The sequence below is a fragment of the Clarias gariepinus genome, chromosome 15 (genome assembly GCF_024256425.1).
Source record: "Clarias gariepinus isolate MV-2021 ecotype Netherlands chromosome 15, CGAR_prim_01v2, whole genome shotgun sequence".
In the NCBI taxonomy this organism is placed as follows: domain Eukaryota; kingdom Metazoa; phylum Chordata; class Actinopteri; order Siluriformes; family Clariidae; genus Clarias; species Clarias gariepinus.
This window is the reverse complement of record NC_071114.1, coordinates 19050774-19068330: the sequence shown is the minus strand read 5'-3', so window position 1 is coordinate 19068330 and position 17557 is coordinate 19050774. Positions and strand designations below refer to the sequence as shown.

The 17557-nt window shown below is 36.4% G+C and overlaps 1 protein-coding gene across 1 annotated transcript in view; it reads right to left on the bottom strand.

Annotated features, from left to right (window-relative positions):
* The window catches only part of psmd1 (proteasome 26S subunit, non-ATPase 1), a 44396-nt gene extending 26996 nt beyond the window's left edge, over positions 1–17400 (bottom strand). Inside the window, exons 1-15 of the mRNA XM_053513007.1 lie at positions 17206–17400; positions 15549–15592; positions 15197–15270; positions 14732–14901; positions 13755–13963; positions 10596–10739; positions 10280–10506; positions 9377–9437; positions 8714–8842; positions 7400–7488; positions 6864–6942; positions 6598–6771; positions 6367–6478; positions 5937–6133; positions 5605–5700 (exon numbers count right to left, since the gene is read on the bottom strand). Coding sequence (XP_053368982.1) covers positions 5605–5700; positions 5937–6133; positions 6367–6478; positions 6598–6771; positions 6864–6942; positions 7400–7488; positions 8714–8842; positions 9377–9437; positions 10280–10506; positions 10596–10739; positions 13755–13963; positions 14732–14901; positions 15197–15270; positions 15549–15592; positions 17206–17221 — 1821 coding nt within the window. The 5' untranslated portion in view covers positions 17222–17400. The remainder of the gene's footprint in view (positions 1–5604; positions 5701–5936; positions 6134–6366; positions 6479–6597; positions 6772–6863; positions 6943–7399; positions 7489–8713; positions 8843–9376; positions 9438–10279; positions 10507–10595; positions 10740–13754; positions 13964–14731; positions 14902–15196; positions 15271–15548; positions 15593–17205) is intronic.
* Between the last annotated feature and the right edge of the window lie 157 nt (positions 17401–17557).

The following is a 17557-nucleotide window of genomic DNA, read 5'->3' as shown; positions in this document are numbered from 1 at the left end:
AGTCTAGTTATTCAGGTTGGGGGGCGGGGGTTAGGGGGAACATAGACATCAGCCATACCAACACAGAGAAACTAATGACTTTTAGTCAGGATTAATTTTTTCGCAACACTGCCAAAGGTTGTCTGTAGTAATTCTGATTACTTAAAATCAACACTCATTGTTTTTAATCTGATTATAATAACTTGCTATGGGTGGAACAGCATGCATGTGATTAGTAGGTCACAAACATGTTCGTACTCTGTATGTGTGTTAGGTGCTCAATAAGATAACAAAAAGAAAAATAAGGTAAAGTGTGAAACCTCTACAGGGTACCCTTACCAACACGCAAATTGAGACAGGATGCATATTACCTGAAGTTGTTTTTACTGCTCATCTTATCTACACACAAGTATTTATTCGTATCTGAAAATGATTGCATAATTACCGACCTCCACACTGAAAACAGGACTACAGTGGATTAAAATTTTTTTATTTTAGTGCAATATTCAATAAGAATTGTGCCTTATGCTGTTCTATACGCAGAGGTGGAAAGTAACGAATTACATTTACTCACGTTACTGTAATTGAGTAGTTTTTTTGTGTATTTCTACTTTTTAAAGTAGTTTTTAAAATCTGTAATTTTACTTTTACTTAAGTGTTTTGTTTGAAGTATTGTAATTCGCTACATTTTAAATCATATTCGCTACTGAGTAAAACAAATGAACAAAAATGCTAAAATAATTAAAATATTATGCTTTTGTATAAATGCTTCGTTGCGCTCGCGTGTGTATCATGTCCTGGTCGCGCGCCGCTCCAGACTCCACTCCAGGTTTTCTGACTGTCCCCACATCAGCATCTACCTGACCTTCCACACGGCCGCTTCCGCCCCGAGAGTGACGTCATTAACTAGCGCAACCATATAGAGAGACGCAGGAAAGAGGAAAGATTGTGATTTTGGCATTTTGATATTTGGTTGTGTATTCTGGTTTTGACCTTTTGCCTCCCATTGACTTTGATTATTGCTTTGTCCCTTTGGTCGTAGGGGTGTGGCTGCCAATTATTTTGGGAAGAGGGAATTTATTCACTGTTTTTAGTTTAGGGAGTCCTAAATGTGTTTGTGGTGTTTTTTTCGTTGTTGCAGGTAATCTAGCTACTAAATATAAATACCATTTTGTTTAATATTTTGGCCTGGGTCCACCCTGAATCTGATCCTCCTCCTCCTCCTGTTGTGTGTGTGTGTGTGTGTGTGTGTGTGTGTGTGTGTGTGTGTGTATTTTTTGGTATATACAAACCTCATTATTTCATCAGTTAATCACTGGATCTAGTTCTTTCTGCCATATACCACCATTTCCATACAGTTTAAAATAGAACCGTAAACCATAATTTTGCTGTATGGCCCAACCCTAGACTGTAACACCATATTTAAGTAACAACTTTGATTTTTAAGCACAAAAAAGACAACAGCTTAATTATGCAAAGGTGTTTCTTCATTAAAAAAAAAAAAAAAAAAAAAACAGTTAAGATTTATATCTGCTCATCTTTTTTGAACTACGTCAGAATGCCTCATCCCACCCCCGCTGTAAAAAAAAAAAAAAAAGTAACTTTCAGTACTCTAATAAAAATTTCAGTAAATTTTTATGAGCTACTTTTTACTTTTACTTGAGTAGATTTTTTATAATGTTAACTTTACTTGTACTTAAGTAAAATTTCACTGAAGTAACAGTACTTGTACTTAAGTACAAAATTTTATTACTCTTTCCACCTCTGTCTATATGTTAAACTATTTGATAGACCAAACCAACTCAACGAGTCATAAAAAATGTCTAGAATGTACTTTAAACCAGTTTGAATCTTCCAAGGAATATGTGCGTCGCTTGAACATGTCTTTTCTAAAATTAAATAAAAAAAATCAACTGTGGGAGCAATTATCAGAAAAATGGAAGACATACAAGACCACTGATAATCTCCCTCGATCTGAAGCTCCATACAAGATCTCAACCCGCAGGGTCAAAATGACTACAAGAATTGTGAACAAAAATCCCAGAACCGCATGGTAGGGCCTAGCGAATGACCTGCAGAGAGCTGGAACCAAAATAAACAAAGGCTACAATCAGTAACACACTGCGCCGCCAGGGACTCAAATCCTGCAGTGCCAGACGTGTCCCCCTGCTTAAGCCAGTACATGTCCAGGCCCATCTGAAATTTGCTAGTGAGTATTTTGGATGATCCAGAAAAGGATTGGGAGAATGTCATGTGGTCTGATGGAACCAAAATAGAACTTTTTGGTAAAAACTCAACTTGTCGTGCTTGGAGGAGAAAGAATGCTGAGTTGCATCCAAAGAACACCATACATACTGTGAAGCATGGGGGTGGACACATCATGCTTTGGGGCCTTTTTTTTGCAAAGGGACCAGGACGACTCATCCGTGTAAGAGAAAGAAGGAATGAAACGTGGCTGGGTCTTTCAGCATGACAATGATCCCAAACACACCGCCCGAGCAACGAAGGAGTGGCTTCGTAAGAAGCATTTCAAGGTCCTGAATTGGCCTAGCCAGTCTCCAAATCTCAACCCCATAGAAAATCTTTGGAGGGAGTTGAACGTCCATGTTGCTCAGCAAAAGCCCCAAAACATCACTGCTCTAGACGAGATCTGCATGGAGGAATGGGCCAAAATACCAGGGACAGTGTGTGAAAACCTTGTGAAGACTTACAGAAAACGTTTGACCTCGGTCATTGTCAACAAAGGATATATAAAGTATTGAGATGAAATTTTGTTATTGATCAAATATTTATTTTCCAACATAATTTGCAAATAAATTCTTTAAAAATTTTATTTTCTGGATTTTTTTTTTTCTTATTTTGTCGCTCATAGTTGAGGTATGCCTATGATGAAAATTACAGGCCTTTCTCACCTTTTTAAGTAGAACTTGCACAATTGGGGACTGACTAAAAACTTTTTGCTAAATTGAAGCCACATCCCAAAAAATCTTATTAAATTTTTGTATTAGAAATATATATATATATATATATATATATATATATATATATATATATATATATTTATAAGAAGGTTAAAAACATCTGCTCTTCCAAATAATGGCTCTGTGATTTGGTCAAATTCCCATGCATGCTTCAGGCGAAGAGTGATGACACCTACGCTTTCCATACAGGTGACACAAAAATGTGTACAGTGGCCTAACAAGTCATGTCATATCAAGCATAATCAGTGCTGTGTACAATTTGGTACACATCAAAAAAACGTTTGATTTCACTTGGCTGAAATACTACTACAATCACATCTCGAACTAATGGTTATCTGCTATCCCATGTCTACTTTAAAGAAATTGCACTGAGGTGCAATGCTCAATTCATTTATCATTTAAATCAACATGGCCGACTTGGATAACTTCAGCTTTCATTTAGCAATGTTCATAAGCCTTCTTCGGGCTGAAAAATGTTTACCACATTTTCTTGGCATGCACTTGGGGCAGGATAGTAGGGTAATGGATTTTGAAAGCCAATGATTAAAGAAAGCAAAGGCATGGTAAAGGAACAAACTGAAAATTATCCTGTTTAATTTATCCATTTATTGAAATTGTATTTTTGGTGTAGGAAATCATAATTTGGCTGTTTCTTTACACCGCAAGAAAGAATTCTACAAACATGCAGGTTTCTATTTCTCTCAGGAGAGAATGTAATTACCATATTGTGCCTTTTGACATCTTGCTACTTACAGTCATGTTTGAAAGTTACTACCACCTCATTCAATGCAGTTTTTTGTTGTTGTGTAAAAACATCATAATCATCTAATCATAGCGGGTCTCTGCAAGGGTTTCAAAGTGCCATTATTTAATTAACAAAAATGAAGAGTATGTGGGCATTACTAAGTACCCTGTTGATTCAGTAACCTGTATATCCACCTTTAGTAGCTACAAGTTGAAATAACTGTTTCCTGTATGAATTTATCAGTCTCTCACATAATTGTGGAAGGATTTTGTCCATTCCCCTTTACAACATTGCTTCAGTTCATTAAGGTTTTAGGGAATTCGCTTAAGCACAGCTCTCTGAAGGTACCACTACAGCATTTCAGTTGGATTGTGGTCTGGACTTTGACTAGGCCATTCCAAAACCCTGATTCTTAGATTTTATAGCCATTCTGATGTAGATTTACTGGTATGCTTCAGAATATTTTCCTGTCGCATGACTCAATTTCAACCAAGCTTTAGCTGTTGGACAGATGGCCTCACATTTGCCGCTATAAGCATTTCATTGCATACCATACTTTGTATGGCTGTGTATGTGACAAATAAAATTTTAACTGAAATTGATTTAAAATACTGAAGTGTTAATAGTTGTTCATGGTCAATTCAATGACTGCAAGGTACTGTAGCTGCAAAAACAAGCCTAAATCATCACCCCTCCACCAACGTGCTTGACAGTGGGGATGAAGTGTTTCTACTAAAATGCTGTTCGGTTTTTGCTAAACATGGCGCAGGATATTAAGGCCAAACAACTTCACTTTGTTGACTATCCGGCCCACATATAAAAGCTTGGCACGGCTTTTACGCCAGACGCCCTTTCTGACGCAACCCTCCCGTTACCTAGCTGCAACTAACCCTGATAAATCCGGTGGAAGCAGTAATAAACTGCACATTGAATAAAAATTATTTAATGCTGTTTATCTGAGGTTTTAATTGCACAATACTGAGAGCCACTATGATCACATTTTTTAGTTTATTATTATTATTATTATTATTTTTTTTTTTACACAAAAATTTTTAAGAGGGGGTACTGACTTCTGAACATGTATTTCAGGTAAATACTACTGCTGATTCTCAGAAAAAAATCATTTTAGTCTATATATGCCATCATCTGGCAGTTTGTTAAAAAGTAGTTACTATATTTTGGACCTTTAAATGTGTCCTCAGTTCATCACACCTCCTAACTAATTTCTATATACCTTGTCTCTCATTCTGGTTTACTTTGATCCCATAGATTCTTTTTTAAGATTCTCAATCTCTAGATAGAGCAAAATAAATAGCCCTAACACCCACATCCAGCAACCAAGTCTAACTCTTAACTTTAGCCAACTCAAATCAAAAACAATTTTAGATTTAGTAACCAGACCTAAAAGAAAATAAACACAAAGAACTAAACACAAACACAATGGCGCCACCTGCAGAACAACAAAATATATACTAAAGTATTAAACCTGGACTTGTTAACAAGACAGTATACATATTATGAACTGTCGATCAATGAATTGAATTAAATATTAATTCCCACATTTCTGTTCTAGGAATTCAGCAATATCATCCAGTTATTGCTTTCAATATTCATAAAATGTGCAGAACATTTTATGGACAGAATAAGTAGATGCTTTTAAATAAATAAATTAAACTAAACTCAAATAAAATTGTCTGGTTCCTTTTACTGAGACCTTACCGTTACAAGAAACAACTTGCCCACTTGTTTTAAACTTTCTAAATAACTCCTAACTATTTTTATCTTTAACTATCCTTATTAAACCACTTATATATCACTTTGAGTACACGGGGAAGTTCTGGTGAGTACGAGAGAGAGCGGGAGAGAGAAAAAGAGACAGTGTGAGAGAGACAGACATACCGCCACATGCAGCAGGCGTCGAATGGCCTTGTTGTTTCCTGAGCCACAGTAAGCCATCCCGACTGTGTACATTCCAGAACGTCGCAGAATTGGGTCCTACGCGGGCAGTGAAACAAAACAGAGCTTCAGCTTCATGCCAAACACAAGTCAAGTTAGTTTTTATCACCACCTCATCCATCTATATAAATACAGCAGGGGGAAAATAATATGTCTGGTCTCCAGGGTCATAGTGCAAAATAAAAGACAAAGCAGTGCTGTCACTGTAAACAGGGTTTCCCATTATTGCTTTGACCAGTGATGAAATTTCAAAAGCCTTAACAATATGCCCTCACTTTGTCCCTGCAGAGACTCTCAATGAGCGCATCCGCCTCCTCCATTCTGCCATACATGACCAGGGCAATGCCCACCGCCAGGCCACGCAGGATTTTCTCATGCTGTGTCTCCTGAGCATAACCCACCATGTCCTCGATAGCCTGAGCCGATTTAGAGCCCAGCATGACCAGACCTAGTGCCAGACCTGCAGCCTCTCCTACAAAACACAAACAAGGCACACACAGTTACCTGGTTATGTCTCAGAAACATATACACAATAATATGTCTAAACAAGAAAAAAAAAAAAGTAATAAAAAAAAAGATGGAAAAAGCAATTAAATAATTAAATATAAAGGTACAGAGAAAGAAACAAATAAAAATAAAAGATCATTCACTTGACCACCCCAAAAAAATTACCATTAATGAAATAGGAAAGAGATACTTATTTACCCGTGACTGCATCATCCTGGTAGAGGTTTGATTTAAGAAGTTCATAAACATCCTGTCGAGCCGTACCAAGAGCTGCTAAGCCGAGACCCAGAGCTCCGCCATGACGTACAATCTGTATTAGAGGGAGTAATACCAAACAAACAAATTAACAGAACTAACCCAGCTAGAAAAAAAACAAAACAAAAAACAGTTTTTAATTAAACACTGTAGTGATGTGTTTCAGGAACTCACATCATTGCTAGCATTCTTTAGCTGACTGAGGAGATAATCGATAATATCCCCCCCATGGTTGGCGTGAATTAGTCCGAGTGCATAAAGGCCTCCTCCTTCCTGGTAGGCGGAGCCTGGTGACGTGTCTTTTGGCAGGTATGTAGCCATCAGCTGCAGGGCTTCCTTTTCATGTCCCTGAAAGAAAACATCTCATGTTTTGACCTTCTGTCACAGAAATATATCAATGTTAATTAAATTTTTTTTTTTCAAGAAAAAATATTGTTTACTTTGTGAATGACACCCAGACTTGCTGTGGCTGTGAACTTTGCCCAGTTTGTGGCTCTTGCAAGCCACTCCAGATTTTCTCTACAACATATAAAACAATGTTACATAACTAATCAAACATTATAAAGCAGTTATCTGTAGACTGAAAATGTGCATCACTGTTTTAAATCCTAAACCAAATGTAAAAATAGCCATTGTTGTAATATGTACATCATTATTGTTACTATGATTATTAATTAATTCTCTCATCAGGCATGGTCAAAAAAATTATCTAAAGTCAAGGACAAGAAAATAGAACGATTAAAATTTTTCTTAACCATGAACATCCAGTTTCACCAACATGTACCAAATTACTTAAGAGTGTCAAAGTCCTCATAGAAGATTCATCAGACTCAAACCAAATTCCATAACTACACCGATAAAGGAATATAATATACAATGTAGCACAAAGTTTATAAGTATGATTAATGTTGTTCTGTAACACCCCCATGTGTAATACACATACATGCGCGCAGACATACAAACACACGACTTTTACCTGAGAAACTGATCACTTGTGGTTCCTGTATGCATGAAGGAGTTTGCTATAACTGTCGCTGTGTGGCACACAGAATTTCGTACCGCATCCTAAAATCACAAACATGCCCGTTAAAGTTAATCCAACTGACTTCAAAGAAATTTTTGCATAAAAAATAAAAATAAAGTTGATATAAAAAAAATTTCTTTGAAAATTAGATACAAGTCAGCAACGTGTGTCCATCATGTCTATTACAAATGAAATAAAGGACGATAATTTAATGCATAATTGCAGTAAAATACCAAAACCACGATACAGTGAAACCTCGGACTGCTTGAAACACGATTTGTGAGTGTTCCGCAAGACGAGCAAAGATATGTAATAAATTTTGACTTGGAAAACGAACAAGTCTTGGTTTACCCGTACCAAGTATCATGTATTACGCATGCACTTCTTGTCATGACGCCAAGCATCACTTGATCACAACTGAGCCAACAGGTTTTCTCTCTTGTGCTGCAAAATTGTGGATAATCATCTGCCCTGCTGGGTCTTAGTGCGCATCTTTTACTGGTATAATCAACTTCCGTGCACGCGTGTACTGTTTACTACAACACTGTGACCACGTGTGTGTGCATAAAATATTTAATTTTGTGTCTGTATGCATGCGTATACAGCGCGTGTGTAAAGCAAAAGCAAGTCTTATTTAAGGTTAAAGGTCAATTTTCTTTTCATCAGCCTGCACGTCATTGGACACCGTACCCCACACACACACCTCCTACTTTCACCTTCACAGACAGACACACACATATACACTCTTTCTTTCTCTGCTCACAGAAACACTGCTGTCGCGTTTCTTTTCAAAGGTAAAGTGCAGATTAATTTGTTTTATTTTTACTTTACAGCAGTGATTCCGTTTGTTTATTTTTTTTTTTAGATAAAACAGTGTTTCCATTGTGTGTGAAAAGAGTGGAGGAAGGGTAACTGTGTAGGACGAGAAGGGGGAGAGAGGAGGGGCTTCTTACTTTAGCTTCACGCATGCACTCGCGAACGCACAAACCAACACTTATCTGTCGACATTTATTTTTACTTTTTTTTTTTTTAAAGGTAAAGTGCAGGTTAATTTTCTTTATTTTTACTTGCATATTTTGTATTCATTATTTTTATGTATTTATTTTTTGGGGGCTGTGAAACAAATAATTTAGGTTTCCATTATTTTTTATGAGAAAATTCAATTTGGTTTAGAAGTGTTTTGAAATACGAGCCCGCTTTCGGAAAGCGAATTATTTTTGTAATGCAAGGTTCCACTGTATTCTTTATGTAAAGATTGATTCCTACCTTTGTGTTTTTGAGGATCATTAAATCAGTGTTGTTGTTTCTAATCAGGAACTGCAGATGAAGCTCGATGGCCATTTCACCGCTGAGGATCTTGATCATTTTTGAGTTCTGGTCTTTTGGTTCATCCTTCTGTTAAAAAATAAATAAATACACACAATAAACGTGGGTGCATATTCAAATTAACTATCTTAATTTTTACGAAATTTACTGCCTCCAGTTGACTCCCACATTATTCTTGCATACATATAAATATTTTCTCACACAATCCATACTGATTTCTCTAATATTCTTTTTGATTCTTTAAAGCTGCTTTACAACAATTTCCATTGTTAAAAGCACTATATAAATAAAGTTGAACTGAATTTACATAAAATTAATAAGCTTTAACAGTATACATGCGATGAGTAATCTGTTCTCTGGGTTAAAATTCAGCTGTTATATCGTATTTTCTAAAACAATTATTTAAAAAATTTAAATCTAATATTAAATATTTTAATATACAATTTATCTAAACACTGTTTCCAAATAAGAATTTTTTTTAAATAAAATTTAACTCAGTGTTGTTAAAACGAGGCTCATCATATAGAATTCTTAACAGTCTTGCCGTTTTGGCACTAAAGTTTATTTTTAAGGTAATAATTCTTTAATGTTGATTATAATTACCACATCTGTAGTTTTCCCAGCTGGAGAACTGCCAGCTTTGTCGTCTGTCTCCATTGCATCACTAACAAAAAATTAAATCAGGGAAAAATATATAAAATTATTAAACAGCAGATAAAAGAAAATTCATTAACCCATAATGTGGGACACAGATAAATCCCTCATAAAGAATTATCTTAAAGGCATAATTCATCTTATTTTGTCAGATTCAAGGTTTACAGTAGTACAGTATTTTAGGTGTTGTATTTAAATCTCACTTTTGTTAGGGACAAAGTCATAGAAAACAACCCTTGAAGTAAAACAAAATAAGACAAATAGATGCACTGTTACATTAGGTTTGCAAGACAGACAGGCTAGACAGAGATGTATTGCAAGTTCGAACATCATGTTACTCTTGCTGACAACAAATTTGGAGAGAACACTTTGTCTATGTTCACATTACAAGCGACATCATTCAATTCAGATTTTTCTGGTCAGATTGGATTTGCATGTCATGATGGTCTAATGTGGAAGTGTCTCTCCTCTGTTTTGGCAAAAAATATGCAGAGTATGCATACAATATGGAGAACAGCAAGTAGTTATTTGGCTGCATTTGTTGAGATCCAGAAGAAAGTAGAAAGCCAGACGCCTCACTTTAGCTGGATTATCCCTATGCTGTCGGTGCTTACTGATGACCAATGGTGAATGTGTAATTTCATGCTCAAAAGAATAGTTGCATTTAATCATCTCATCGAAGTTGTCAATCCTTTGATAGAAAAGGGGCCTTAAAAAAGTTGCAGAAGCCAACGCAACTTGCCTAGTGTGTGAGCAACTCTGCTGTAAATTGGAACCAGTGGAGTTGTATTAAAATAGTACACATGTGCACTCCCATGCATCAACAAAAGTCGTCTATGTTTTTAAGCCTACTTGTCTTTGTCCTGTGTTGGCACGGTGCCAGTATTGGTGGAACCGGGAACAGAAGGGATTGGAGTGCCGACAACGCGAAGGTTCTGGATAACTGAAGACAGGAACTGCTGGCTCGCGCTTTCATACAAATCAAAGCAGATCTGATAAGCCATTAAAAGGTTGTCCTCCTTCACCAGCTTTTCCAGAATGTCACTCACAGCTTGAGGGTCATCCAGGAATATGAGGCACTGCAACGGGAACAAGAATGAACATAAACAACATACAGTAACATGTAGCATCGCGCTGTTCACATCCCTGCCTCTGGAGCATGTCTTACCTGGCAAACATTGATGAAATCAGGCTTTTCCAGGTTCATGTAGAGTTTAACAAGCACTCTGAGAACCTCGTTACGAAACTTTTTATTCTGCATCAGAGACATGCAGATCTTCAGGCTGTAGGCCAGGAGACCACTGACATCATTCTGCAGAGGGACAACAATAAAACATGAGCCGACGTTCTCCATAAACTCTCAAGTCACAATGCTAAAACAATTAGCATTCTGACTACTCAGAAGATGTTGATTAACTTTCTTTAAAAGTATTTCTAATAGTAGTACCGATGCAAAACATGGGACTTGTTCATCTTTATAGCTATAACAATAAAAAGGAAAACTTGTTTTAAAAACATTTCAGAGTTTTAAGAACACTCACTTATTGATTAATTTATTACAAAAGCACAACACACACACCATTATATATTAGGGCTGCAACTAACGATTATTTTGATAATCGATTAGTTGGGTGATTTTCTTCTTCGATTAATCGGATAAAACCTAAACGCTTCTTTAATTTGATGTTTTGCTTATAACAATAAAAAAAAAATTCAGAGTATTATTCATGTATAAAATAAACTTAAAAAAATGCAAAAGCCACATATAGAGTTTAATGATCTTTAATTTTGACATTTTAAACCTTAAATGAAATATATATATATATTTTTTTTTTTAATACACCGACATATTCAGTTGTTAGGATATAAACAGTTAAAATGTAATTTTTGCATAATAAAATGATATATGCATAAGTAAAACCACAGTAAATTACGTTTGAAAACAGATTTGCTAGTTAACAAGTTAACTTTGTAGTGGACTATAAAAAAAAAATGTAGAAATGCAAAAAGCTAATAGTCACAAATGTACTGTTATTTGCATTCGCTAAAAACCACAACAATCACTAAATGTAATATTCTACTGTTATTTACACCGTGTAATTTACGTTAATCTAAAGTAGCACCGTTTAACTAATCACTATTGCTTATGAGATGATTGCGCAATGTGATGCTAGCGAGTAGCAAGTGAACAGATCTAGCGCGGCTGTCCTGAAGTTAGCAAACAGTTTAAACAAAAGCACTTAAACTATACAACTTTTACACGATGAAGAGATACAGTTTTTACCAACATGTTTCTTTTTAAGTGTTCGTGCATGACTGTGGTACTACCATGCCATTAAAGCTCGGTCTTGCATAGCGTGCAGGTTACCGTCTTCTTAGAGGCGTTTAGTGTAAATTGCTCCCATACCTTGGAGGACTTGGGGCACACGCTTTTTCCTGCAGATACTTTTGTAACCTCTATTGCGTGAGCGGCTGTGTATTTGTGTGTATCTTTGTGTATTTGTGCATCTTGTGGACGCGCTCCTCAGTAACGCGAGTAACTAATCGATAATAGCATTCGTTGACAACGAATTTCATTATCGATAATTATTGATTAGTTGTTGCAGCCCTAATATACAGTGGTGTGAAAAACTATTTGCCCTCTTCCTGATTTCTTATTCTTCTGCATGTTTGTCACACTTAAATGTTTCTGATCATCAAACACATTTAACTATTAGTCAAAGATAACACAAGTAAACACAAAATGCAGTTTTTAAATGATGGTTATTATTATTTAGGGAGAAAAAAAATCCAAACCTACATGGCCCTGTGTGAAAAAGTAATTGCCCCCTGAACCTAATAACTGGTTGGGCCACCCTTAGCAGCAATAACTGCAATCAAGCATTTGCGATAACTTGCAATGAATCTTTTACAGAGCTCTGGAGGAATTTTGGCCCACTCATCTTTGCAGCATTGTTGTAATTCAGCTTTATTTGAGAGTTTTCTAGCATGAACCGCCTTTTTAAGGTCATGCCACAACATCTCAATAGGATTCAGGTCAGGACTTTGACTAGGCCACTCCAAAGTCTTCATTTTGTTTTTCTTCAGCCATTCCGTGGTGGATTTGCTGGTGTGTTTTGGGTCATTGTCCTGCTGCAGCACGCAAGATCGCTTCAGCTTGAGTTGACGAACAGATGGCCGGACATTCATGGTTCCATCCATCACAGCAAGCCTTCCAGGTCCTGAAGCAGCAAAACAACCCCAGACCATCACACTACCACCACCATATTTTACTGTTGGTATGATGTTCTTTTTCTGAAATGCTGTGTTACTTTTACGCCAGATGTAACGGGACACGCACCTTCCAAAAAGTTCAACTTTTGTCTCGTCGGTCCAAAAGGTATTTTCCCAAAAGTCTTGGCAATCATTTAGATGTTTTTTAGCTAAATTGAGACGAGCCTTAATGTTCTTTTTGCTTAAAAGTGGTTTGCGCCTTGGAAATCTGCCATGCAGGCCGTTTTTGCCCAGTCTCTTTCTTATGGTGGAGTCGTGAACACTGACCTTAATTGAGGCAAGTGAGGCCTGCAGTTCTTTAGATGTTGTCCTGGGGTCTTTTGTGGCCTCTCGGATGAGTTGTCTCTGTGCTCTTGGGGTAATTTTGGTCGGCCGGCCACTCCTGGGAAGGTTCACCACTGTTCCATGTTTTTGCCATTTGTGGATAATGGCTCTCACTGTGGTTCGCTGGAGTCCCAAAGCTTTAGAAATGGCTTTATAACCTTTACCAGACTAATAGATCTCAATTACTTTTGTTCTCATTTGTTCCTGAATTTCTTTGGATCTTGGCATAATGTCTAGCTTTTGAGGTGCTTTTGGTCTACTTCTCTGTGTCAGGTAGCTCCTATTTAAGTGATTTCTTGATTGAAACAGGTGTGGCAGTAATCAGGCCTGGGGTGACTACAGAAATTGAACTCAGGTGTGTTAAACCACAGTTAACTTATTTTTTAACAAGGGGGGTAATCACTTTTTCACACAGGGCCATGTAGGTTTGGAGGTTTTTTTTTCTCCCTTAATAACGTAAACCTTTATTTAAAAACTGCATTTTGTGTTCAATTATGTTATCTTTGAATAATAGTTAACGGTTTTTGATGAGCAGAAATATTTAAGTGTGACAAACATGCAAAAGAATAAGAAATCAGGAAGGGGTGATATACAAATATATATATTCAAAAATCATTACACTACAATAATATATTATTATTATTTTTTATTACAGAATATAAAACTCCAAGATGTTGAATAGTGTATTGGGATTGCCCTTTAAAACTGGTAAAAATAGCTTTAACTTTACCGATTCAAGGATGGTTTTCTCAAACACGTCCAGGCGCCTGGTCTCCAGGGCAATCCCAATGGCCTGCTTGTACTTGTGATCATCTAGGCATCGCTGGAACATTTTATTAACAATGCCCTCTAGACGAGGATCGATGGTCTTTTTCTCTTCATCCTCGGGAAGCTCTGCATTCTCCACACGCAGCTTTGTGTAGTGATCAATACATTTTGCTGTTGGGAAATGAAAAATCTAACATTTAAAATCGTGTCAAAAAATTTTATAAACACATGGTCTAGCTTAGGATGTAATGGGGAAAACAAAATATGGCATTTTTGTAATTTCAATATGAGAAAGCAGGTTATAAAGAAAGTTAAAATAATGGGGAAAAAAAGTCAGAGAGAGAGAAAAAGAATTTTAGTGGGAGACCAATTCTAGGTTGTATACCAGCCTACAATATAAAGAGAAAGTGAGAAATTGGCATCAAGAAAGACAAACATTGATAAAAAACTGATAAAATATCAATGTTAGTGCTGTTGCAGTTTCATGCAGTTGTATGGTCAATCAGTTTCTTCAGTGATGACCTTGTCAACATACAAATTAAAGTGTGTTTTTGTATCTTTTGCTCATAGCTGCACTTTATCTTACTATAACAATGCAGTGATGTATGAGAGTTTAAGATGTTTCAAAATCTAAAAATCTATTTTAGGAGTCCTTTAGCATTACAGAAGGCACAGACATGTAGAAAAACAATCATGTAATAAGAGGAGCTATTGAGCAGCGTTTTTCAAAGTGTATGTCATGTGCCGCCTAGTGGGCCAGGAGAATACCACTGCACTGATGAGCTGGTTCAGTGTTTGTGTTTAAGTGTGGAATTACAAACTGTACTGGTCTCTGTGACTCCAGGACTTTGTTTTAAATAGTTAATTAATATTACAATATTTTTTAAACTAAGGTATTAAGGTATATCATGCAAAACAATAATAATGAAAAAAACTCACCAATGATCGTTTCAACATATTCAGAGTCATCAGTGACATTGAAGAGATCTCCAGCACCCAAAGCATAGTTCAGAGACTCCTCAAATGCACCAAGGTGGTAGAACACTTTGGAGGCCACCAATGCTGCAAAAGCTCTGCTACGGAACGTCTCGTCTTCATACAGGACCTCACTGAGACAAGAAAAACAAGTACATTGTTCTCCCCCTCTCTCTACAACATTGGAGTCTTTTAATACATCCGTTTCCTTGTGACACACTCCCGCTTTTTTAGAGGCCAAAACCCAGTTCTGTTTCCTGAATTCCCTAAATCTTTAACAGGGTTTGCTTTGGATTGATGGACTGTTTCTCAAACTGTTCTCCCTTTTCAATGAGGCACAGGATAGAGGGGTGTCAATACTGTATGATGGGTGATTTTGGGAAAATGATTAATAAATACGTTAAAAGATCCAAAGAATATAATACTTACATTTTATCCACAGACTCCGAGATTTCAGCCCAGAAGTCATTGACAACGGAGTTGAGCTTTTGCAGCGCAAACTCCTTTAAAGAAAGAAAAATGTCAGCTACCAAAGCAAACAACTAAATCTTTCTTTGTTTATAAAAACATTATTAATCTTGTCCTGCCTGGACAGAAATGCAAATAAAACAAGTAATATAAACAGCATAATCTGTAACAAAACTCATAGAATTCAAAGAAAATGATTTAACTGTCACATTTCTGATGTAACTGAACAAAAAAAGAAGAAATGAAAAAGTATAAATACATTAATTTGTATTCAGAGCAATGTTTTGTGTAAAAAGTTTTGCAGAATTGTTACCTTTAGCTGCGGCTCATCCTCATCCAAGAGGGATATGATTCCAGCTAAAAATACAATAAAGCAAAACAAAGAAAATAAGAGACCTTGTATGCAAAGGACAAATACCATTTTTTTTTTCTTTACAAAAAAAAGTTTTTTTTTTAAGACCAAAATGAGTAACCTACACTGGTGGGCAAAAATCACAGCACCTTGCAGTCCTTTCTAAAAACCATGCTCATGGCAACTCGTCTGCGCTCTCGAGTCTGTTGTGCTCATTTTCATGTGCCCTATTCAAAATTTACTGTATTCAGCTAATATTCTACCCTAACAATAACAAAGGCATCATCATTTCAATGGCCAATTGCTTAAAACAATCATTTGAATCATAATTTAGTCAAAACGGTGAGTTTTGTTTTTCCCATATCAACCCTCAAAGAACAATAAATAAGTGTACTAAAATAAATAGAGCAAATACATGTGCTTTTATAGATTTACCTCGTTTTTATATTTGCTTATAGTTATATTTGTATAACTATTATATATTTGCATTTTGTTTATTTTGCAACTGTACATTCCTAGAAGTTATTTTTTTGTCTCTTATTTCAGTCCTAATCGATAAAATTAGCCAGATTCAATCTTATCACACTGTCTAAACACCATACAGATGTTTATCTCGTGCATTGTATTCCGTCCTGTTAATATTTCCTCAGTTTGTTTTGATTATTAATCATGAATCGTGTCCAGATCGTCTTCACTCTTAACCTGCTCATTAGAGCCACTACCTACTGTACACTTAGGTAACCCCTATGTCACACAATGATTGTCCTCCAACGATCCTTACACAGCTTTTACATTCGCTCTTTGTTCAAACTTGCTGTCCATGGTGAAACAGCAGATGTGGTAACGCATATGGTCAGACTAGCACCAGTTGTACATAGACAATGTACAGGACAATGTCTTTTGGATCCACACTGACTTATGAAGGTTGGGGCTCCCTGTGACTGTCTGTGGAGCCTTGCACTGCCATCTGTGGGTGTGTTACAAAACTACAGTAGTCTTGAAACTCTTTGATATTACCTTGTCTTAGCCATGCATCCCATAATGAGATCAATTATAATCTCAGCTGGATAAAAATATAATCTGTCAAAATATAATTCTGTCGGGGGGGGGGGGGGGGGGGGAGGTCAGGTTTAATGCCATAAAAGGAGGCATGCACTAATGTCGAAACTTTTTGAATCTTGTTCATCTGTTAGCAACATCCTGAGAAAACATTTGATGTGCGGCACGACTTAACATAAATAGTAAAAGTTAAAAACCAATTTTAGACAGCTTAACTGCTGAGGCTATATTGGAAATAATTAACCTTGAATTTAATAAACTAATTAGCGATGTACTACATGTGATATTACAACGCTTTATAATTAATGCGCAAACATTAATTATAACGTTACTCGATAACTACTTAAATAATCATATCTGCTTTTAAAACGCATTGAAATAAAACCAGCAAGACAACATTTGCTATCTCACAATATTATAGTACTCATATACAATCATACAATAAAGTCACTTCTAACCCTGGAACTGTTAACGCTAAAGACGCTTAGCTAGCTAGCTTGGCTAATGTGACTCAGCTAAATGAATTACATGGCTAACTGTCGTTTTATTTACTTCTTACCGGCAGATGTGATCATGTCTTAACTTCAAACTCTTCAATCTGCGACCGAAGAGTAGAAATCACTGTCACAAATTTACAAGCCGCGCAGATGAAAATGAAAATTAATCGATTTATGTCTGAACACTTGGAGGTTGAACAACGGCGATTCACTTCAGCGCCTATTCAGCTGCACTTTCGGCATCACAGCAGCCGTATCCCAAACACCGTTCAAAACAAAAATAGTGCACTAAATAAGGCACAGGCACATCCCCTCTCCTTAAATTTTAAAGTGCACTCAAAAAGACACTCATAAGATTTTAGGACACAACCAATAAGCTCCCAGTCTTCTAGGACCACCGAAGACGCAACACTA